General features: G+C 43.8%; 1 protein-coding gene and 1 pseudogene across 1 annotated transcript; both read right to left on the bottom strand.

Annotated features, from left to right (window-relative positions):
• Positions 1-414: 414 nt before the first annotated feature.
• LOC136654042 (vomeronasal type-2 receptor 26-like) lies at positions 415-8,471 on the bottom strand (annotated as a pseudogene).
• Positions 8,472-15,812: 7,341 nt separating this feature from the next.
• LOC136654041 (vomeronasal type-2 receptor 26-like) lies at positions 15,813-23,434 on the bottom strand. Its single transcript, XM_066630901.1, has 5 exons — positions 23,316-23,434; positions 22,750-23,041; positions 19,077-19,301; positions 17,931-18,057; positions 15,813-16,723 (listed from the first exon to the last, which is right to left on the bottom strand). The coding sequence occupies exons 1-5, from the start codon at positions 23,432-23,434 to the stop codon at positions 15,813-15,815; spliced, it is 1,674 nt and encodes a 557-aa protein (XP_066486998.1).
• Between the last annotated feature and the right edge of the window lie 1,511 nt (positions 23,435-24,945).

The following is a 24,945-nucleotide window of genomic DNA, read 5'->3' as shown; positions in this document are numbered from 1 at the left end:
CAGCTGTGTCAGTGTTGTTACGGATACTAGCAGAGTACCTGCACCCGCAAAAATAAGGCAACTCTTTAATGACATCTCTGATTCTTCCATATCTAACAGTTGGACCAATTTACAGTCTAAGTGGAATCTATGAATGCTTCACAACAAATTATCTTCACAACTGTTGTTTGGAGAACTAAAGAAAATAATCCCTTTTGCTGCTATTGTGAGAGAAATGGGTCAGTGCTAATAAGCAAGTCGGAAAAGTCAGTTCATCCTTGTTTATTCCTTGTACGGTTGAAACCGCCTAAATGTTTTACAACCATAACAAGAGACACAAGCTTGTCCACAGCCTTAGGTTAACATTGGGATAAAAGAAAAGGCACCATATTGAATGGGAGGAGAGAGAGGCTTAAAAAGATTGGAGGTGATCAATCAAGTGCTAAAATTCTTTTTCTGCACTAGCTGTTCCCTGGTGTTCAGCTCAGGCTTCACCACAATAATGTAGAGTTTGGGGAGAAAGATAAAACTCAACAATCCAGCACTAGAGGTCAAGATGGAGAAGATCTCCACGGCCACCATGTATTTCCCCTTGGTGCTTAGGTAGGTTGGGACAAAGGACACCCAGACACTGCAAAAGACCAACATGCTGAAGGTGATCAGCTTGGCTTCATTAAAAGTATCAGGCAATGTCCTGGCTAAGAAAGCCACATTAAAACGATGATGGCCAGGAACCCCATGTAGCTCAAGACAATATAGAACATGTTATTAGAGCCTTCATTGCATTGCATGAGGATTTGGCCCATCTGAGAATGCATGTCAGACTCTGGAAAGGGGGGAGAGGTGGCCAGCCACACTGCACAGAGGCCAGTTTGCGTAAGAGAACAGAGAAGGACAATGGACACCGCCAGTCTCTTCCCCACCCATTTCCTTATGTGGTTTCCTGGCTTTGTAGCCACAAAAGCCAGAACCACAGTGATGGTTTTGGCCAACACTGAGGAAACGGCCCCAGTGAAAGCGATGGCAAACCAGATTTGCCGGAGAATGCAGGACACTTTCCCAGGACAGCCGATGAACACAAAGGAACATAGAAAGCAAAGCAGCAAAGCAAAGAGCAGGGTGCAAGTAATGCTCCAGTTGTTGGCTTTGACTATTGGAGTCATCCGGTGCTGAATGAAGCTCCCCATCACCACGAGCATGACCAAAGAAAGGAACAGAGCAGAAGAAGACAAGATGTTTCCCAAGGGCTCTTCATAGGACAAAAACGTTATGATTTTGGGAACACATTGATCCTGGTTGCTGTCTGGATACTGGTCTTCTGGACACTTGTCACAATGAACTGCATCTGAACAACATGTCAAAATGTGCATGGGTCATCTTACCTGCTTAGCCCAGTGGCATCAGTGCCTTAGTCTTATGGTAGGTTGACCCTGAATGGTATGAAACATGCCATTGGACCAATACAAGTTGAATCACACACATGGCCTGTGGTCAATATCACTAGTAGTCCAATAGCATGAGGTGTGGTGGCTGAGTGGTTAAAAACACTAGACTTTTGGCTGGAAGGTCGGCAGCCCAGGAGTTCAAGACCCTGGTGCTGAAGTACAGGGTGACCTCCTGTTACTTGCCTCAGCTCCTGCCAACCTAGCAGTTCAAAAGCATCTAAATGCAAGTAGATAAGCAGGTACCACTTCAGTGGGAAGATAACAGAGTTCCGTGTGCTTCGGCGTTTAGTCACGCTGGCCGCATCACCACAGAAGATGTCTTCGGACAACGCCGGCTCCCTCGGCTTTGAGATGGAGATGAGCACCACGACTGTGCAGGGGAAACCTTTACCTTACCTTTTTATTCCGATAACAGATTAACGTTCAGGGCTTGATTTTGTTTAGCTGAGTTTGGCATTATAATGATACAGCATGAACAGAGAATCATGATCAGACTTCATAAGTTGTAGTATACCATAGAAACAATAAACAAAGCATTAATTAAAAATCATATTCATCATATCCCCATGCTCTCTCCAAATGTGAGATCTCTTCTTTTCATTTTGCAGTAAATAAATAAATAAATAATATAGAATTTACCAGTGGAATAGGAGCTGTCATGTCCCAGTTCAGCTAATTAATTCAGCATCATACATTTCTATGGACATAGCATTCCTCTGAAAATAATGCAACATATACCTAGTAAAACTGACCACAAGGACCAGCTTTAGAAAGCTTGCAAACCTGAGAGGCAGTGTAGTGTAGTGGGTAGAACAAGGCCCTGGAAGATCGAGATTAAATTCACCATTTGATCAAAACATTCCATAAGTGATCTTAGCCCAGGAACTCTGAGCCTAACGTAAAGTGCTTTTCGGCGCAATCCTATCCTCTTTTTCTGCCGGCACAACACATATTCCAGCAGAGGAAAGAGAGGGTAGAATTGGCCCATCATTCACCCATTTGTGTGATCACTGTGATTGCAGGCATTTATGCCTATATGAACCAGTCCTTTCCGCAGATCACTTATACAAACATCGAAATGTCCTCCCCATTTAGCTTTGAATGTGTTTACTTACCCATCTGGCTTGAAATCCTCCCTTCACAGCACTGAGCACAGTCATAGCAACAAACTGGCTTCCCCTGACGAACCGCTCTGCTCTGGCCAGGACGACAACTCTCAACACATGTGGATTGGGGCAGCACCTAAAAGCAACAGAAGAGGTTTTCTGGGGAGAATTGTCATATTGCTTCATGATACTTATACCATCAGCCACCCCAATGCAGTTACAGATATATGCACTCCTGTAGTGGGAATGCATAGTCCCTCTACTCACTTCCCAATGAATTGGAATTAGACCTCCTGAAGCACTCTGGGGAGAGCTGCAAGGTGACAGTAGACTGTTTCCCTGCACTCTTCTGCTTTTAAAAGTAGCATGTTTGAGAGCAGTGTCTGAATATGTCACATTCATAGAGCAGATTTTAAGCACTTCATATGGTTTCTGAGGTTTAAACTACACAATGCATTAAATGAGTAGATTGTCCCTTTTCAGATCATTGGTGTCTGTAACCAGGAGGTGTCAGATTGGGGGCAATCTGCATCAGGAGGGTGATGTAAAGAAAAGGGACTTTTTTACTTTTCCCCCAGTGCAGCCCCAATTCCGACCCATCTGCCCCCTTGGCTCCTATGTGAAAAATATCCAAAAAGCACACAAGGGCCAAATTATGCATTTAAAGACATGTGCAGTTGATTATGAAAAATCATTCCAATAGCTCTCTAAGTATATTATGTGCACTAGGCAAAACAAACAAACAAAAAAAAAAAGATCAGAGGAAAACAGTTTAAACACTGCAGACTATTCATCACCTGCAATTCCATTCACTAAATGTGTACCCCAGAGTGAGCCTGACATTGGAGACTGAAGCTGCTGTTCTCTCTGTCGGTCTACTTCTCACAATACCAATAGTTTTTAAAGACAGTATTTTTATACTTTTTTATAGTATATAAAAATTATATCTTATATATATAATCATATATAAAGGATTATATTTTATTTATATAAGGATTTGGAAGGTAATTTTGAGTATGTGCAATTTTAGCTTTACATGCCGACTCTGGAATGTAACCCTTGAATAACATGCAGGTTAACTGTATATCATATTGCAAATGCCACCATCAACTAGCTCCACCAGCTTTATAACAGCAGCCAAGAGTATCTCAACAGTTACCCAACAACCTGGATTACAACTTGCAACTGTAAAACCTACAGTTTGGTTCTTTTCTACAGTAATAGTTCATTACCTACAGTAATGGTTCTTTCTACCTGATTAAACCTGTGATTCCACACAATGGCACTTTCATTAATGGCAAACTCTTTTCCTCCAGGAGCCTGGTGGAACATCTTTCCAACTTTGACTTTATGGAAGGATTTATTGGTAAATGCAACCAAATTGATGATATCATATCCAGCTTCCAACTCCCCATTCTCATCAAAGAATATTTGCTCTCCTGCACTATTGTTGAAGTGGACATTTTTCAGAAAGCAGTGAAGCTAGATTGGAGGAGAAACCAATGAATAAACTGGGACAAGTGTTAAAATTCACCATTTTTTTAGTTATTATGCTAAATTATAATCTTAACATTAGAAGGCAACATTATTTTAATCTCCTCTTCAGAAATCATAAAACACAATTGTTCACCAGGACATCTTCCCCCCCCCCCCCCCAAATTTCACATTAGCGGTGTTTCAGACAACCTATTCTTGAATCCAATAACAAGATCCTTGAGTTCATCCCGGGAAGGCGTAATGTCTGTACATACTTCTTGATCTTTATAGTACAGATGGAGAAATTATTCCCACCTGCCATGGCTGAATTTTCTGAAAGTTCCAAAGGCCTCCATAGCCCCTTGCTTCCTGCTTGGATTTAGAGGAATACATCACATGGAGAGCATGTGCTACAGCATACACGGCATTGTAGATACCATAGCTCTGGCCAGACATTTTCATTTCAAAGCGGGATCCCAGGGCATTTCTCAGCTTCTCCTTCCTAGTGCAGATTTTCCTGCCTGGTGTGTACCAGTTATACGAACACTGAAATGCGACAGACCAAAACTCATGTATGGAATAAAGTCTAAAATGAAAAGGGTTTAACGTATCAAGGAAACGTTCATATCCTGCTACATCATTTGTGTGTGGTGTGTAGAACAAGGTGCCATTGAAAGATTTGGGGGTGAATAAGCCCCAATTGAACAGCGTTTCAAAATCCCACTGAGTTGTTACTATCCAAACTGTCCGGATTGTGTGGTTTAAAAAATGTTCATTTATAAATAGAGCCCTTCGTAAACAGTCCACAGACCGTGAAAGCGCATGAACGAGAATCACGTTAATTTGGGTAAATAAGAGAGTAGAACTAATTCTTTCTATATTTTCATATAAGTGCTTTACTTCCATCCAGTATGACTTCAGGGTTGGAATAATTTCCTTAAAAGCAAGACAGATATTGCTCTGGAGGAGCTGAGGAATGAGAGTCCTCAATAACCTTTCCCCATTGTCATCTTCAGAAACAAGGAGGCCAACCCAGGTCCATCCAAAGTGCTTGAGCAGTACAACAATCCCAGCATACTGATCATTTTCATTGGGGACCATCCGATAAAGAGATGGAAATCGAGTTTTATTGCTCAGAGCAGGATCAAGCGAGCCATAAATCATCTAAGAAGGAAAAGAATGGTTTCTTTGACATGACACATTGACCATTAATCCTGAATATAAATGACAAAGGACAAACAAGGGAGAAGTTTGGTCTCATGGGATTTGATCTTCTTGTACATATTAGGCTAAAAATCCAAGGATTCTGCACCCTGGACATGATACTACACGATACTAAAGAACACTGCTCCTTCCTCATCTTGGAACATCCATAGGAATGGAGATAAAGATACATTCAAAGTGGCTGGTCACATTGCACCTAGTCAGTGACAGACTAGTAAGGCCTCGCAATCCAATATGCACTTAGGTGGGAGCCAGTCCCTCTGAACCGAATGGGGTTTATTTCTGAGAACACACGCATAGGATTGTACTGTCCGATGCTCCATCTTAAAGGCACAGCAGGTCAGACAGGGTTGAGGGTGGGTGCAAATATAATATGGAATAATCACATATTTCTCTCTACTGTTCAAGTTCAGAAAGAGAGAACGCCTCAAATACGAGATAAAGGCAAAAATTTTATTGAATATTGATGTGTTTCAGTCACATAGAGATGCCAGCAAAAAACTTCCCCTAATGCAGAATCCAAAAAGGGCAGGTCTTTTTTCATCTTCCTTTTCTTCTCCACTTGCTTTGGTTTCTTCTCTCTTTCTTCTGCCAAGGCCCAGAAGATGTCTCTTTTCACCCCAACTATCAAGGAATAAAGAGATCAGAGGCACCTTTGGTTCCCCAAAGCAACTCAGTGGAGTGTTGCAGTAATCGCTCTGGTACTTATAAGGATGGCCTTGCAGTGTTGTAAAATCAGGGCAATAAATCCTTCTGCCTGGAAACTCCCTTGGGGCTTAGGGCAAAAGGCACTCTACAGTTGGTGCAAAAGCCTGAATTTTGGATCCCTGGTTTCTTAGAGCTTCTTCACTCCAAAGCCCCCTCCCCCCATACTTTTCCAAATAAAGAGTTTAACACTTGGCTAATTTGTATATGATGTGAGCAGAGAACAGGTTAATTACTCACCTCTGCCATTATCCCATTCTGATCCCCCTTTCTTAAAGTGCTTTTAGAGAGAAGGCATCAACATTGGAAAGTGTGTGTTGGAATAGATGGTGCAGTTAGCTTTGAACCAAGAGATGAGGAATATTTCATTTCTTTGGAGTTGCACCTCTCCATCTTGAAAATTACACATACCTGTGGCATCTTATAGATATGTAGGATATGGGGCATCTGCTTGGTGTTTTGGGGGGTGAGCCCAACAATGATGGCCACCAGCTTCCTGTTCCCACCACAGTGGTAGTTCAGGGGGTTCCCCTGTCCTGTAAAAAGGAAGGACATTGTTCCAAAGCTGGTTCCTAAGGCATTGTAAGCATTTTCATAGATCTTGTATCCCAACGTGCTGTTGGGTAAGAGGATGGCATCCTTGTTGATCTCACTCACAGCAAATGCCAAGGTCAGGACATGGTGGTAGTACTTGGGAATGATGCTGCAATGAGATTGACATGTAGTGTGAGGTCCCAATGCACATTGCTGGATTCATGTACCCACCATGGCCTTTCTGACTCTTAGAAGCTGTTACTGAAGGGACGTGAAGTGGGTGGGGAGGCAGGTGAGGCAGAGCCTCCCTACCAGAGTTCTTCAAAAAGCGTTGATGCCATAAGAGCTACCCAAACACCCACAACCCATGTACAGAGTGCATGGGTTCTGGGTCCTTGGGCATCTCACATGGCGGCGGAGCTTCTCAAAGAACTCCAGTGGGGAGGCTCTGTCTCATCTGCCTCCCCACCACTACACACCCCTGTGTCACCAGCATGCTAGTCACTGTGTAGATGCAGCACTAGGGCAAAACCTTCATAAATACACTGTCATTGTGAAAAGATGGCTACTATATTACTTTGGTCTGCTGCTGTTTCCCCACATCTTTTCCATTTCCTAAATCAGATTTTGAACCTTTTGAGGGATGCAGTTGATCAGTACATTTGTTGGTCACTGCTGTAATCTGCCCAGAGTCCAAACAAATCAGTAAATTGTACAATTAAGGAACAGGTGATTAAATCAATAAACATACACACACTCAAGATGCCAACCTATGGGGTGGGTGGTTGTTAGTGGTTTTTTTTTCTGATAGCAGCCTGACAGATCCTCACTGCCTTCCTGCCTCTTAGACCAGATGTAGTTCTCAGTACAGAAATAATTCTGTGCCTGGCTGTGCCACTTCATATGCTCCTCTGTACAAAAATAAAATCCACGCAGGCAGAAAGCTAGTATATGAAGGACAAGGGTTCTAGACTGGTGTTCTCCTTGAAATTCTAGTTTTCTTTCTACGAGTTTCCTTGAAATTCTCCTTAAAATTCTAGTTGTCTTTCTTTCGTATTATTATCTCTCATACTTTATCATTGTCTAAAATATATTTAGAGTTCCCCCCCTCCCTTCTACACCTTTTCTTTACTACAGAAATCAATGGGGAAAGAAAATGATCAGAAACGTCCCTGTCAGGAGAAGAGTATTTAACCTCAGTGATGATCAGGTCTAATAGGACGTCCATACAGATTTCATTATGTGGTGTGACTCTCTTGAATATCTCAGGAATATATCATGCAGTCCCAACCTCCAGTCTGCACTGGAACTGACCAGACACAGGTTCACTACCACATTGGAAACTGTGCCTTGGTTTTAACGAAGTGCAGATTATCAGTTCAACTCAATAATTGGGGATGTTTCTGCCTCTCACTCAAAGCAAGAGAAAAACTGTGGGAATCCAGCATGAAGCAGATACTACAGGGTTGTGTTTAAACACGAGTAGCCAGACTCAAATCTATTATTAGTTACAAAGCTCTCCCCATCACATCTGAGAAACCACAGGAACTCCAGGCTACTTATCAGGGCAACTATGAGAATTAAAATGAACACACACAGCTGCATGGATGGGGCTGAGAAAAGGAGGCCACCATCCAAACTGCACTCAAAGGCATTCCTGGTGACATGGATGCTCACAGCGCTATGACCACACAACCATTCATGGGAAGCAGGAGAACCAGACTGCCAATGTGGCCCTTGGTACATCTTTCAAGCAGAAGAGAGCTACTTACTAAGCCTCCAGTGGAGACACATCCAGAGTTTTGCTGAAATAAACCTCCTTCAGTTCAGCAACACGGAGGGGGACAAATTCGCCAATGACAAGATCATCGGAAGAAGAATCTCGGAGGCTGCGTTGAATGTTGGGCAGCAGACCCCACCTGGATTTAGAGTTCTTGCTGACAACATGGGGCAGAAGCAAAAGCAGCAGCAGCAGCAACGAGAACAGCCTGAACAGGAGCATATCTTGGACTCAGTCTCAATTGCACTCAAAGACTCTCAAGGCGACACGGACACTTGCAGTGCTGGGGCCACACAACCATCGGCCTTTGCAAACAAGGAAACAAAACTATGGAAACAACATTGACAGCCAAAGGGGTGAGGGAAACAGGGCCTTCACACCATGTCTGACTCTCAAAGATCCACTGAGGAAGGTTATCTTCAGTTAGGGCACAATCCTAACCAGCTCTACTCAGAAGTAAGTTCTATTTTGTTCAATGGGCCATATTCTCAGGAAAGTGTGGTCAGGATTGCAGCCTTAGTCTCCTAAATCTACCTGATGCACATTGTTTTGAAGAGAGGCTTTATAAAGGGATTGAAGCAGATCACCAGCTCCCAAGGAGAATTCAAGGTTTTAGTTACAAGATTCTTCAGTGGCTGCTGTCTGCCCCTGGTGCTTTCAGGAGCTGAAGGCAGGGATTATTATGATTATAGGACAGGTCATTGCAGACCAGAACTTTTTTGACTATCTGCAGGGGTAAAGAAAACATGTTTGTCTGATTTGTAGCCAATGGTTGTGTGTCTGTTCCCGCATGGGGAATTCAGTGGATTCAGAATAACCAGAGTATTGAAGATAACTTTGGGGGGGGGGGGGAGTGTTGACAGACATGTCATACTGGTGTAGAAAGTGGGTGGAAAGGAGCCATCCATGACTCATTGAGATTTTGAGGCTGTTGGTCAACTAAAACATCACATTTCAGCCTGGGAAGGAATGAACCACTTCACCACTGGGTGAAGTGAATGAACCACTGGGAAGGAATGAATCACATGGAGCTCAATGTCACAGAAAATGCATCCAGTTTCCTATGAGCCAAATTCTAGACCTGTTCTTCCCCTAGAATCCTGTGAGAACTTTTGTGGAGTGAGCTCATCAAGACACCTTCGTTTGGAACCTGAGGGCCCGTGATGGCTCATCCCTGGTCCTCAATGGGTGCCATTTAGCTATCCACTGCCATAAGTGAAATTGTGATGGCACAAATGTTGCACATCAGAACATCCCAAGGAGAATTCAAGGGTTTTAGTTACAAGATCCTTAAGTGGCTGCTGTCTGCCCCTCATGCTTTCATGAGCTGAAGGCAGGGATTATTCGAATTATAGGACAGGTCATTGCAGACCAGAACTTTTTTGACTATCTGCAGGTGTAAAGAGAACATGTTTGTCTGATTCGCAGCCAATGGTTGTGTGTCTGTTCGCCCCCCCATGGGGAATTCAGTGCATTCAGAATAACCTGAGTATTGAAGTGAAGCAAATGTATAGGAAAAATACTGAACCTCACTCTTTGCTGACGTGGCAGTCCGGCAAGCACACTTACTCCCCCCCCCCCCCCCGCTTGATGCACACTTTGAGCACTTCCTGATCATGAGCAAACAGCGTGACGTTCAGTAAAAAATCCTGATTCTGCACAATGGAAAAGCAAGCTTGCAATGTTTACACAACTGACCTTTGTACTGGGCAAAAGTGGAGGTCAATAAAAGAAGGAGGACAGGCTCAGAAAGGCAGCTTTGCTTCCTTCCTGAACCCTGTAAATGTGACTCGTGTCTTCATTGCTTCATCTGGTGCCCAAACAGGGACGCGGGACATCCCAAACCAGCTTACCATGCCTGGCAAGGATTTCAGATGCGTCCTTGCATCCTCGGGTCCCGGTAAATATGGGGGCATCCCTGTTGGCGGCTCAAGTCCAGCATCGCAATGATTTGCAATTCCTCCTTCATAAGGCTCAGCATCCTGTTCCCTCCCGGGAGGTTACAGCATTAGTTCATACCATTGGGGAGCAGTGCCCCTGGTATCCCGAGGGAGGCACTTTTAGGATAAAAGACTAGGACCGAATTGGACAGACATTACATGCAGAACCATGAGCCCCCATTCAGGTCCTTCATGCATGGCATCTCTGTCTTGATGGCATTAGACGCTGTGCTCTGCAGCCAGAGTTACAGGAACAAGAGGAAAAAATAAGCAATCCCCCTCCTAAAGAAAATCTCCCCCCACCAGCTTATGTTCCTGCCCCCTCTGCCCCAGCTCCTCTAGAAAAGAAAGAACAGCCAGAAACTACCCCTCACAGGCAGGCTTCAGTCATGGAAGCCATGGCCAGAGAAGCCCTGAAAGCAGGGGAAGGACAGTTTAGCGCCACAGACATGCAAATGCAATTAGGAAACCAGTATTTGAATGAGACAGCTAATTGTGCCCTATGGGCATTGCACAAGGTTCCGGCAAGCCCTGCAAGTCTTTTGCAACAGTCCGGCAGGGAGCTGCAGAACCATACGTGGATTTTGTAAATCACCTCCAGGAGGCAATTACTAAGCAAGTAGAAAATCCCGAGGCAGCTGAAGAATTGCTGTTAAAACTAGCAATAGATAATGCAAATGAAGATTGCAGGAAAGCACTCCAACCCTTGACTGCAGTAAGAGGCTTAGTGCTGGCTGATATGTTAAAAACTTGTCAGAATGTAGGTGCTCAAAGTCATAAGGCCACCCTCCTCGCTGCTGCTTTACAACAAAATTCTAAAGCCGGAAAGCAGTGCTTTAAATATAGAAAAAAACCGGTCATTTTCAAAGAGAGTTGCATTCCTTTGTAGCATGCTAGTCCAATAAACAAACAAGTGGGCTCTTCTCTCCCCACCCCACCCCCCTTCATCTTTCTAAATTTCCTTTGACCAGACGCTGTCTGGCTAGGTGGGGGTTGTCAACAAAAGCCCAGAGTCAGCTAGCCTCCAAACCTCTGCCCACAGAGCTGAATTAGCTGCTGTTATTATGGCTTTCAAGTTCATGAGTGATCAGCCTTTTAATTTAATAGTGGACACCCAGTATGTCTACAATCTTTTAGAACTTCTACCCCTAGCATGCATTACATCCCAGCTTGATCACAATTTATTAAGCCTGTTTCTCGCTTTGCAGAATTTGCTTCAAAACCGAACTCATCCTTATTTTGCTGCCCACATTCATAGTCATAGCCAGCTTCCGGGGTTCTTATCTGAAGGAAATGACAGAGCTGATCAGACACTTAGGAGCCTCCCTATTTCATCAGTGAATGCTTTATTCTCTGATCCCATAGCTAGTTACGCCTTCTCCCATCAATCTGCAAAAAATTATTATTATTATTATTATTATTATTATTATTATTATTATTATTATTATTTACAGTATTTATATACCGCTTTTCAACTAAAAGTTCACAAAGCGGTTTACAAAGAAAAATCAAATAACTAGTGAATGTTAGTGAAACAATACTTAATTCCCTTATCACAAGCACAAACAATTGTCCATGCTTGTCCTCATTGCTCTCGAGCCCCCTGTTTGTTCCTGCATGCAGCAAATCCCCGTGGGACCCATGCAAACCAATTATGGCAAATGGATGTTACTCATGTTCCTGAATTCAAACCCTATTTACGTATGTATTGATACTTATTCCTTTAAAAAGGAAACCACCAAACATGTGATTGCCCACCTTTTACATGCAGTTGCAGTAATGGGGAAACCAGCTACACTAAAAACAGACAACGCTCCAGCTTATACTTCAAAGGAGCTTCTTTCCTTTTGCAAAACCTGGAATATTATTCTTAAACACGGCATCCCTTATAACTCTACAGGACAAGCTATTGTAGAGCGCACCCACTGATCTATTAAAGCCCTCTTATTTAAACATTTAAAAACAGGGGATATGAGACATCATTTATTTGGGCCAATACATATTCAGGAAACACTCTATTATATACTTTAAATTTTTTAACATTAAATGCAGAAGGGTTTACTCCTCATGAAAGAAATGAAGGAGTCATGAAACCATTACCCTGACACATGGTTTATTATAGACAACTGCCAGACCCAGAATGGAAAGGCCCAGCCCCATTGGTAACTTGGGGGCGAGGCTATGCTGCTGTGCTTACTCCCACAGGAACGCTTTGGGTACCAGTGCGGTGTGTGCGGCCAGCTAAGGATGTCGTGGCATCAGGGCCTGGAGAATCCGATCCCCAACTTCCAGATGACGCTGGGACTACAGGAGCAACCAAGGAACAGATGGTCAACCAAAAGACCTCGACAGGAGGCTCATCCCATAACCTGGGGAGATCTGAAGGTGCCGACATCGAAGGCCCAAAGGCAGCTGATGACATCCGGTGAACCAGAAACCCCTGAAAAACTGCTTCTAGCCATGATGGCTGAGGTTACAAAAAACTCAATGGTGTTAATGATGTGTTTTCTACTATTGATAGTGATCCCGCTGGGGGCTGGTCAACACGTGTTTAAAATATAATTTATGGGAGTGCCTCACTCAGATTGTTAACACTTCACATTTCTGTCTGTCCACTGAATTCACTGCGGGGGATCTATTGGGGACATGCCTGATTCCTGGGTGCCATCAACCAGGCGATATAAATAATGATGCCTGGCTATTACAAAATCTTACTAATACCAATTTAACAAGCCAGGGGTATGAAGGATACCTCCAATGGGGAGAATCAATTAAGGAATTGCCTCTGGAAGCATTGTCCTTAAATACACCATATGTGGTTGCTTTCAATGCTACCTGTGGCCAGTTTGTTAACTGTTCTAAACTCTGCTATCAACCCCCAGGCCCACAACTCAATTGCTCCAACTTTCAGAATGTCTCCTTCGAGTACAAACATACCATGTTGCCCAAGGGATGGTTTTTTACATGTGGAAGCAGAACCTTTAACTTTATTCCAGCCAACCTAACCAATGGCGCAGAGTGCTGCCTTAGTCGTTTTGTAATAATGTTTCCTCCTAAGCCAATTGCTCGAGCCAAACGTGCTCTAACGCTCCACAATGATTGTGATTCAAACATAAAATTGTTAAGTAAAGCCGAGTATATTTCATTGGCAACCTCCCGAATAGGAATCCCAGCACTAGCGGTGGGCAACGCTAGACAATTAAGAAAATTAGCTTATTATGCTGTAAAGGCCATTAATGCCACCTCTCAAGCGATAGCTTTATTAAATACAGAACAACATGAATTACATGAGGCAATTCTGGACAATCAAGCAGCCATTGATTTCTTGTTATTTAAACATCATCGTGGATGTTCAACATTTAAAAATATGTGTTGCTTTAATCTAACTGATAACAGCCGCAGTATAGAGGAACAACTTGAAGAGCTAAAAAATCTTACTGCACAAATACAACAAGATGTAGGCTTTAGCACAGGGGTGCTCACACTTTTTTGGCTCGAGAGCTACTTTGAAACCCAGCAAGGCACGGAGATGTACCAGAGTTTTTTTTACAATGTTCGCGCCATCATAACATATAACATTTAAGTGTACAATGTATGTTGGTGTACCTTGAGCCCCACTGAGTATAACAGGACTTACTCCTGAGTAGACATGCCTAGGATTAGGCTGTGAGGCTGCAATCCTAGCCACACTTACCTGGGAGTAAGCCCCATTGAGTACAATGGGCCTTACTCCTGGTGTTTCCTCCCAGAGGCACCTGAAGGGGGGGTCGGCACTCCGCGATCTACTCATTTTGCCTCGCGATCTACCGGTAGTTCGCAATCCACCTATTGAGCACCCCTGCTTTAGCAGGTTTTGGGGTTGGCTTACAGAATGGCTACCAAACTTTGCATGGCTTAGACAGACCTTTGGGTATGGGATCTTTGGAATAGCTATTCTAATCATGCTGTTGCTTTATTCAATGTATCCCCTAATTGTGTCAAACAATGCGCTTGCTGACCCCACAACACCGGCCTGGGACTCTTTTACTTAGCCGATAAGGCTTAGACTTGCTCCACAAGTGCCTACAAGGGTATTGCCATCCCCATAAAAAATAAAACAAAAAAGGGGAGATGAAGCAAATGTATATGAAAAATACTGAACCTCATTCTTTGCTGACGTGGCAGTCCGGCAAGCACATTTGCCCCCCCCCCCCCGCAGGAAGCACACTTTGAGCACGTCCTGATCATGAGCAAACAGTGTGACATTCGGTAAACAATCCTGCTTCAGCACAATGGAAAAGCAAGCTTGCAATGTTTACATAACTGACCTTTGTACTGCGCAAAAGGAGAGGTTAATAAAAGAAGGAGGGCAGGCTCAGAAAAGTGGCTTTGCTTCCTTCCTGAAACCTGGAAATGTGACTCCGAGTCTTCATTGAAGATAATTTTTTTTTTCTTGGGAGGGGGGGTTGTTTAAAGACATGTTATACTGGTGTAGAAAGCGGGTGGAAAGGACCCATCCATGACTCATTGAGATTTTAAGGCTCTTGGTCAACTAAAACATCACATTTCAGACTGGGAAGGAATGAAACAATGTCACATGGATCTTAATGTCACAGGAAATACATAAAGTTTCCTATGACCCAAATTCTAGACCTGTTCTTCCCCTAGAATTCTGTGAGAACTTTTGTGGAGTGAGCTCATCAAGACACCTTCGTTTGTGACCTGAGGGCCCGTGATTGCTCATCCCTGGTCCTAAATGGGTGCCATTTAGCTATCCACTGCCATAAGTGAAATTGTGATGACACAAATGTTGCACCACCTCAGCGTCCTGCATTACTGGATAGAAATCTCTTTCTCTATTGTCAGGTCAGATGTAAGTGTCAGGTACGTGACAGAAGCATATCTAAGTCTCATCTCCCAAAGGGATCAACAGAACACATTTTACTGCATCTGGGAGGAAAATGAGTCAATTCACCCTCATTTATTATCTAATCTCACTGGTTTCAATCTGCTAATTGCAATACAAATATAATAGAAGTTTATATTGTACAAAATTACAAGGCATAAACTTGAATGGAAGGAGAAGTATGAAAAGAAAATTGAAGGCCAGTCAGATACCCAATTTATTTTCCTTACAATCTGCTCCCTGTTGTTCAGCTAAGATTTCACCACAATAATGTAGAATTTGGAGAGAAAGATGAAATGCAACAATCCAGCACAAGAGCCCAAGATGGAGACCTCAACGGCAACCTCGTATTTCCCATTGGTGCTGGAGAACATGAAGGCTGAGCCTTCGTTGCACTGCACTATGATCTGACCTATCAGGAAGTGGTACAAGCAAGAATCAATTAATCAATTAATTTAAAGATGCAGTTCACCATCCTCATAACCATTTATTATTTTTCGATCAAACAGCTTAGGATAACTAAAGCAGATGACACCACCTTGGAGGAGATGGGAGGAACGAGAAATTAGATTGACCCTGAAATGTCAGATTGGTGAAAGTTGAAATGAATCTCAGGATTATGTCCAAGAGGAACAGTTGGGAATAGAGAAGGCAGTCACATGAGTTTCTATAAAACAATTGACATATCTCAAGGGGTTCATGCACAATGCTATGGATGAAGGTACTCAATCAATTCAGTCAGGTAACAAAATTCTTCTTCCTTACTAAGTTCTCCTTTGTGTTCAGCTGGGGCCTCAACACAATAATGAAGAATTTGGGGAGAAAGATGAAACCCAACAATCCAGCACTAGAGACCAAGATGGAGAAGACCTCCACGGCCACCATGTATTTCCCCTTGGTGCTCAGGTAGGCTGGCACAAAGGACACCCAAACACTGCAAAAGACTAACATGCTGAAGGTGATCAGCTTGGCCTCATTGAAAGTATCAGGCAGCCTTCTGGCCAAAAAAGCCACCACAAAACTGACAAGGGCCAGAAATCCCAAGTAGCCCAGAACAATGGAGAACATGAAGGCTGAGCCTTCGTTGCACTGCACTATGATCTGACCTATCAGGGAGTGCGCGTCAAGCTCTGGGAAGGGGGGAGACACTGCAAGCCATGCTGCACAGAGGCCAGTTTGGATTAGGCAACACACCACGATGACGGACATGGCCAATCTCTTCCCTAACCATTTTCTCATCCTGTTCGCTGGTCTGGTGGCTATGAAGGCCAGGACCACAGTGAGCGTTTTGGCCAACACTGAAGAAACAGCCCCAGTGAAGGTGATGGCAAACAAGATCTGCCGGAGAATGCAGGATTCCTTTCTGGGCTGCCCAATGAACAGAAATGTGCAGAGGAAGCAACACAGCAGAGAGAACAGCAGGGCACAGGTGATGTTCCAGTTGTTGGCTTTGACAATGGGGGTGTTCCTGTGCCGAATGAAGCTCCACACGAGCACAAGTGTGATGGTGGAGAGCAGCAGAGCAGAAGAAGCCAGAACGATTCCCAAGGGCTCTTCATAGGACAAAAAAGTGATGGCTTTGGGAATACAGTGATCCTGGTTCCCGCTTGGATGCTGGTCCTCTGGGCAGTCACTGCAGTGATCTGCATCTAAAAGAAACATGCAGGGATTCAACAGTTCAAAGTGTGCCTGTGTCACCTGATCCTGTCTGGCAACAGTGCAGTCAATCATAGTATGAAGTGTGCTAATTAATACATACAAAAGAAATCACTCACACCCATGTTTCTTTGTACCCATCCATGTATGTAACACATCCAGGTAGCCTTTGAATGTCAACCCTCAGTAAAACTGGCATCAGGCTTTACCCAAATGTCAGCTGTGCTGTGCCTAGGAAGTGTGTGCTGTCATGGGGGGCAAACAGCCAGCCAGCAACGTTGCATATAGGCTGCCCAGTCACCTGTAGGTCTCCTCCTCCATTTTGCTGATGCACTTCCGAGGAGAGTCAGGGAGTGTTCCGAGGCAAGGTTCAAGGATTAGAGCCTGGTGCCTGTTGCTTCCACCAGGAAACACCTCCTCTCTTCTCTGGCCTGATCTCTCCTCAGCCACAACATGCCCCACTTCTGACTTACTGGCACCTGAAGCAATGTGATTCCGGATCTGCAGCTGCTTTGAAGCAGATGCTTGGTTTGGCCCAGTGGTGGCACCAGCTTCACTCCATCACTGGGCCTTTTACAACAGTAGACACCTGCCCCACTGTCATAACAGTCCCATAGGACTGGGCCATACGTTCTGCTGAACTGTTGCTTTACTGACTGCATCAGTATGATGAATTGAGGATTGAGCCCTAAGTGTCCAATCCTAAAGGTTCATAGCACGGGTGCTGAGCTCCAGTGCTGGCACTGGGTGCTGTAAATATGTCATAAAGCACATTTACGGCACCCTTGGAGTAAGTAGTTCTGGATGAAGAATGCCAGGTGACCTTGGAGATAAGTGGGACCACCAGGAAGTGGTATGGCCTTTCGGTTTTGCGATTCCATTCTGAGCGGGGGAATTGGGGAAGAGATGGGGTGGGAGGGGAGTGGGAGTAGCAGAGGCCTCCTCCACCAGATTCTATCCTCTGTGTACGACCTAATAGCTTGACATGAAGGTTCTCACAGCTATGCCTGCAAAATAGCTGGTGCAAAAATGAGAAACAAAAATTGAGACATTCCTCAGGGGAAGGGGACAAAAGTTCCTTGACGCCACAGTCCCTATGAGTGCTGGGAAAGAAAAGATTGGGCTGGAAGACCTTTGAGCAGCTCATTTCCACAAACTTCTGGAACACCGATTGGATGGAGCATCACCTTCTTCACTTACCCAGCTGGCTGGAAATCCTCTCTTCAGAGCACTGAGCACAATCATAGCAACAGATCTGCTCCCCCTGGCATACCACCTTTGTCTGTCCAGGATGGCAGCTCTCAGTACATGTCGATCGGGGCGGCATCTTCAAAAAAACCCCAAAGGAGAAAGGGTAAGCATGGAAATCAACTGTTTTATCATTGCTGTGATGTTTGGTTTGGTTTGTTCTGCACGAGAATACAGTTATGACACACATCTCATGAGCTCCTCTGAGATACCTCTTATAGGTATCGATTTACTTCTATAAACGGGTGCGCTGCTTAACAACGGTTCACTCAATGACTGATCGCATATATGACGGTGGTCAAAGCACAAAGAAGGTGCTCTTAAGGAGGCAATCACATCTCCCGTAGCCTGCAGCACAGTGTCTGTCTACACAACAGAGAGGCTCTTAATGCAAAGAAGAGGCCATCTGTCTCCAGTAGCCTGCGCAGCCAGCTAGTGTCTGGTAGGGGGTGTCTGTTTACACAACAAAAACAATAGATTGGACTGAATGTTCACTGAATGACCTAATCGCATAACAGGGATCAGGGGACGTGGCCCTGTTATTAAGTGGTGCACACCTGTATTTATATAAGGCCTTTCTCATCAGATATTACTCAAGACAGTTTACATAGGTGGGCTGTCCTAGTTAGTTCCAATGAGGGTCCTTACAATATTGTTCTATATATAGAATCCTTCAGTCTCCTTCAGTCTTTTCCTTTAGTTGCTTTACATACCACCTCTTCTCATCACCATAATCAATTCGGCCTGAAAATTCATAGGAAGAGATGGACAAACAAGGGCACAAAAGAGCATGGATAACATAAGCCTACACATATGAGAGTTTGGCATATATTATCCATGTTATTCATCCTAGTCTACAAGCACAAACATTATAACAAGTCAGCCACATTTGTAGGTGTTACTCTTGCACCGCTGTTATGATAATCACAGAAGGCTGACAGATCCAGAGTAAATCCCAGTGAATACCATAGGGCTTGCTTCAGAGTAAGTGCATCATGTACAGGAATATGCATTCCCAGGCACCTGCTAAAGAGTACGTCTGAGTTCTTCTACAACTATGGAACTAAAGCTCAGAAAATGCATTCAGATCCTTCCCACCTGATCAAACTTCTGTTTCCACACAATGGCGCTTCCATTAACGGCAAACTCTTCTCCTTCAGGAGCCCAGGGGTCCACCTTTCCTATCCTGACTCTACGGAAAGAGTGATTGAGGAACGTGACTATGTTGACGATATCAAAATCTGTTGCCAGTTCCCCATTTTCAAAGAATATTTCTTCGCCTGCGTTATTGTTGAAGCGAACGTTTCTAAGAAAGTGGTGAAGCTGATTGGAGGACAAGAAAAATAAAACACTGGGGTCAATTGTGGAGCAGGACTTCTTTTGAGATCACTGGAATCTGCCACCTTGGCCTTCTGGCAATGCAGAGACTGTGATTATACTTGCAGATGCATGGCTAGGTCATTGGACATCCGGGGCCCATATATTTTTGACACCGCCCCCTGTATACGACAAAATTATTTTCAGTAGGAGTCATGACATGAAATGAATAATTATCAAGGCCAGAAAATAAAGGCATTGAACATTTCCCCACAAGCAGGGGGTGAAAGTCTCTGCACCTAGTACTCTGTGATATCCTGCCCCTGCACCTGGACGTTCAATGTAGCCAGAATGGTTAATAACCACGGATAGACCTGTAGTCCACCATTAATATTTGGAACCCACTTTTAAAGTCATCTAAGGCAGTCACCAACAACACACAAAGTCCCCAATGCCCCACATTAACTTGCAACCCCTCCTCCTAGTTAGAAAGCTGCAGGAATTCCATGTGACCTGAAAGACCTTGCATGCAAGCAAAACCCACGAGAATATTTTTTATTTGTGATTATTATAAACTTCTCATAGTAAAACTTTCTCAGAGTTCTTCTCACCCCCTCCTCCTATTCCCATTCCCAATTTCCACCAGAATTCACAATTCAGTTAATAACCCCCAATAGGAATCTTTCAGTCTATTGCTCCTCTACTCATCTCCGTCCTTCCAAGATAAGAAACTTTCCATCCCTAATGTTATCCCCTCCCCCACATGTCCTCCTCCTTGTGATCCTGTCCCCATCAGCTTCTGGGGTCCACTTTAAGAGTGACTAACTTAAAAGTGACTAACTAACTTCAACTCAGCCAGTGACTGACACCACCCAAACATCCCACTGGTGACATGACTAGGGTTAGTGTCAGCCCCATTAACTTTATTTATTTATTTATTTTACTATACAACATTCCAAGTCACCCAACAAATCAGTCACCAACAAAGAACAAGTGGCAAACTTGACAAACACAAAAGAATAGGAGTGCTAGTGTGAGTTCTGATCCATGGAAATTGGAGCTGATTCAGACTAACACTTATGGGTTCCATGCTGTTTTATCACACCTCATTTGCTCTTGGAACAATTAGGGCACAATCCTACCCAACTTTCCAGCACTGACCTAGCTGCAATGCAGTCCCAAGGTAAGGTAACAAACATGCCCATATGTTGAAGAGCCCCTTTGACTGTCTCCCCACTGCAGGATGCAGTGCGCGCCACATTGGCACAGCTAAGTCAGTGCTGGAAAGTTGGTTTGGATTGCACCCCAAGTTGCATTGGTTAGTTTTCAGTTAAAGAAATCCCCTTTTTGTTATATAAGGCAGTTGTGTTTTCCTTTCCTTGTTATTTGCCTTGAATGTTTGACAGAAAACAGATAACATGGTTTTTTTCATTACAGTTTGCATTAAGTTACCTATCGAAGGATATATATCATGATGGCATGATTCAAAAACACAAAAGTTTAGGCCACTCATAGTATCACCATCCCTGAGTGTGTCACATGGTACTTCCTGCTTCCCACGAGCTAAACCACTGTAGACATACTAACATTGTGACATTGTGTTCAGAGGCAATCAACATAGTAGCAGAACTGAGGGACAGCCTGCCTCAACTGGGTTCCTCACTGTTAAGAATGAGCTTAAAAACTGTTAATACTTGGCTGACGCTGCAGGTAATTAACAACCCAATCCTATTCACACTTTCCTGGAAGTAAGCCCCATTGACTCTAATGGGACTTACTGCAGAGTAGACATGCAGAGGATTGGGCTGCCAGTCCCTTTCCAAATAGAAAGGACTTGGTCTTAGACAAACTAAAGTGAAAATATTGTCTCACTTCTCGCTCAGTCCAGCTGCATTGCAAGAGGGGATTCAAGTCCATCCGTGACCGTACACAGTAGAGGCTTCCAGGAAACTCCTACCTGCCATGGCTGAGCAGCCCAAACATCCCCTGTGCCTCCAGTTCCCTTCCATTTATGCTTGGATATTGAAGAGTACATGGAATGGAGAGCATGTGCTACGGCATGAGCGGCATTGTAGATATTGTAGCTCTCACCGGACATTTTCATTTCAAATATAGAACTAGGGAGACTGCTCAGCTTCTCCTTCCCAGTGCAGTTCCCGGTGTTTGGTACATACAAGTTAAATATGGGGTATGTACACAGAAATAAAGTTGACCAGAAATGATACGAGTAAGAAAACACAGACCGATACGGATTTATTGTCTTAAGGAAGTTTTCATATCTTGGCACATCCTTTGAGTGGAGTGTGAATGACAAGGTACCATTGAAGGATTTGGGTGTGAAAAAACGCGTGTCTATTACGGTTGCAAAATCCCACTGAGATGTCATGATCCAAACATTCTCTGTTGGGTCTTGCTGTGCATTTTCATAAAATAATAGAAGCATTCGCAAACTTTCCATACATCGTAAATCTCCATGAACAACAGTCACGTTGCTTTTGGATGCAGAGAGAGTAGATCCAATCCCAAATAGATGTTTATAAAAGGATGTGCTTTCATCCATGTATGTCTTTGCTTCTGGGATAGCCTTCGTAAAAGCCACACAAATGTTGTTCTGGAGGAACCTGGGAATGAGAGTCCTCAGAAATGTTTCTCCAGTGTCATTGTCTGAAACGAGGAGGCCAATCCAGTTCCATTTGAAATGTCTAATCAGTCGAACAATCCCAGTGTACTGAGATCTTGCATTTGGGACCATCTGGTAGAGAGAAGGGAACTGAGTTCTGTCACTCAGTGCATAATTGAAGAAGTCATAATTGAGCTAAGGGGAAAGACAATGAGCTTTTTAGGGCAGACAAACGTCTGATTATTGCTAAATAAAAAGGTCCTCTCTCAAATGCCTGGCAGGTTATATAGTAGAGTTTTTTGTACTTGATCCTGTAAGAAAAATTTGGAAGTCTCCATTTTCTGGGGTGTAGTGTTTTGGGCAGGATGACCAAGATAATTCATTCAGGCTCCAGTTCTGTCCACACTTTCCTGGGAGTAAGCTCCATTTACTATCATGGGACTTACTTCTGAGTAGACAGGCATAGGATTGGGCTCTCAGGACCCAATCCTGTCCAACTTTTCAGGTTTAATGCAGCTGTCATTGTGTTATGCACTGCATCCTGCAGTGTGGGGCATTCATGGAGGCCTCCTCAAGGGAAGGTACTGGAGAAAATATTTTGCCCACATAGATTTGCTGCTAATTCAGTACAAATTATTTGCTCCTTAATGTGGTTTTTTAAGAACTTAATCAGGTTTTGACATTTTCACACATCACTTGATTAACATTTGATTCCAACTCTGTGCTAAATGGACAGAGAAGAGTCTTTTGTCTTCACTTGTTGTAGCCCTGATTGTCTGCTCTCCTAGCAATCCTAGTGGCTGTACCTCTCTCTAGATTAGGGAACACACATACCTGTGGGATCCTGTAGATATTTAAGATGTGAGGCATCAGCTTCGAGTTCTGAGGAACGAGCCCTCCAATGATGACAATGAGCTTCTTTTCCTTGCTACAGATGTAATTAAGGGGATGTCCCCGTTTTGTGAAAAGGAGTTGCATAGTTCCAGAACAGGAACCCTTTGCATTGTAAAAGTTGTCAATCACTACATAATCCAGTGTCTTGTTGGGGAAGAGGTTGGCGGTTTTCTCGATTTCGTTCATGGCAAACATCATGACAAAGAGATGCTGGAAGTACTTCGGAATTAACCTGCAATGAAATGGGCTCTGGTTCATGCACAGTATGGCAAATGGAATGCTTCATGCTCTTTGCATAGCCCTTGCCTATACTTAAAATGAAGGTGACCTCGTTTGATTCCACATTCAGCTCTGCTATTATGAATTCTCTAGTCTTCACTATTCCCAGTTACAGGCAAGGAAGCCCTGGTAATGTCTCATGATGGCCCAAGAAGAAAAAGGGGTGAGAAATATAATCATCTGGGCTAATTCCCTTCTGAACAAAAGGACAGAAAGGTTCTGGTCACCCAGCCAGCTGGTTGCTTCCATTCATCTGCCCATAGTTTATGGGTGGTTGAACAGGTTGGGTGACAAGTTTCTTCTCCTGGAACAAGCCAATGAGGCAAGTGTAGCCTCGGTTCCCCATCTCCTGAGAAGGGAAGGCTAGCTTGGGCTGTTGTATGTTTTGCTTCTGCCATGGAGGTGTACTTTGCTCATGCCTCGATACCCCACCAGGGTAGAAAGAGAAAAAAGATCCCCTTAGAGTGTTGGGATTATTTCATTAAAAGCTGGTTTTATTTTCTTTGCCACCATCTGCTTTTCTATTCAGAAATCAATCCCAATGTGTTCAATGGAACTTACTTCAAGGTAGAGGTGTTTAACATTGCAGCCTTAGGGCCCAATCCTATGGGCACCTTCTGTTGATAGACCTAGTCTTCCATCACCGGAATCCATCTCCATCAGCACTTCAGAAGCAGTGACACTGCATGCAATGGGGCCACCTGTGTGAATGGCTGGTGACGATATGTCCGCACCACCAGAAGCCTTGAGCTCTCCCTCATAGCATGCAGTGAGCGCCTCCATTTTTTAGAGTGGCTGGGGATGGGACTGGACAATAAGTCTCTCTAATCAAGTATCCAATTTCACCTTATCTATTTTCTTCTACATTTTAATAAACTCTTCTGGTTTTTAAGAAACCATCAACCTGTCTAGTTAAGAGCTCATTGTTGCATCCTCACACTCTGGAAGATGGCTTTTGGCCAAATGCTCCAAGGGGTTTGGCCTTTGGTATCATGCAGGGAAGGTAAAGGAAACCCACAGCTGGCACAAGCTGCAACCAGCCTCCATGCTGAGGTTGATGGGTTTCTGCTGGATGGGAGGGAAGGCATGAAAGGAACCTTTTACAAAACTGCCTCCCAGATTTTATGCTAAGGCAGAGCGACAACAGCTAGGAAAAGGTTTAGAACTTCCTTGATGAATGTTAGACAACTAGGGGAAGCTCAGTTTTGTGTGTGAGGATTTTGTTTTCCAAAGGGAAGCTGAACTCCTGATTTTTCACCTTTTGCACCCACCTTTAAATCAGGAGATAACTTAGTGCCTGATTCTATCCAAGGTCAGCCCAGAACAGGCAGTGGTGTTGACACAGCCTCCACTGTATGCTACGGGCTGACCAGGGACCAGGAAATGGCGGAGAAGTAAGTTAAGAACTTTTAATCGTAGCTACTCTGCTGCACCATGGTCCCCAGGTGGCCTACTTAGATCTACGCCAGCTTTTTTGCTGACATAAATCAGAGTAGGTCCAGGGGGATACGTTCAATTCATTCCGGTGGGGGCGATTCTGCTCATGCGCCAACGAGGCTAGACACCTTTCACGCAGCCCTCCAGGATACATTTAATTAAAACTTATTTACAGCTAAGACAACTTGAAGATAAGCTTGAAAGGAATGAATTTAGGGAGGATAAGGCTTGAAGGAGCAGCTGTTAAGATTTGGTGAGTGTTCTAAGATATTTAAAGCTTCTTTCTCAAGAATACAAAATAAGGAAGCAAATAACCAAGCAAAATGGCGACAAAGTGTGAGATGAAAGAATTGACTGAACTGATAACTAATATGGAAAAAAAATATTAGGCAAGACCTCAAGGAGTTACAAAACAAATTT

Source organism: Tiliqua scincoides, chromosome 5 (genome assembly GCF_035046505.1).
Source record: "Tiliqua scincoides isolate rTilSci1 chromosome 5, rTilSci1.hap2, whole genome shotgun sequence".
Taxonomy (NCBI): Eukaryota; Metazoa; Chordata; class Lepidosauria; order Squamata; family Scincidae; genus Tiliqua; species Tiliqua scincoides.
Note: the sequence above shows the minus strand (reverse complement) of the source record. Positions and strands in the feature narration are given on the sequence as shown.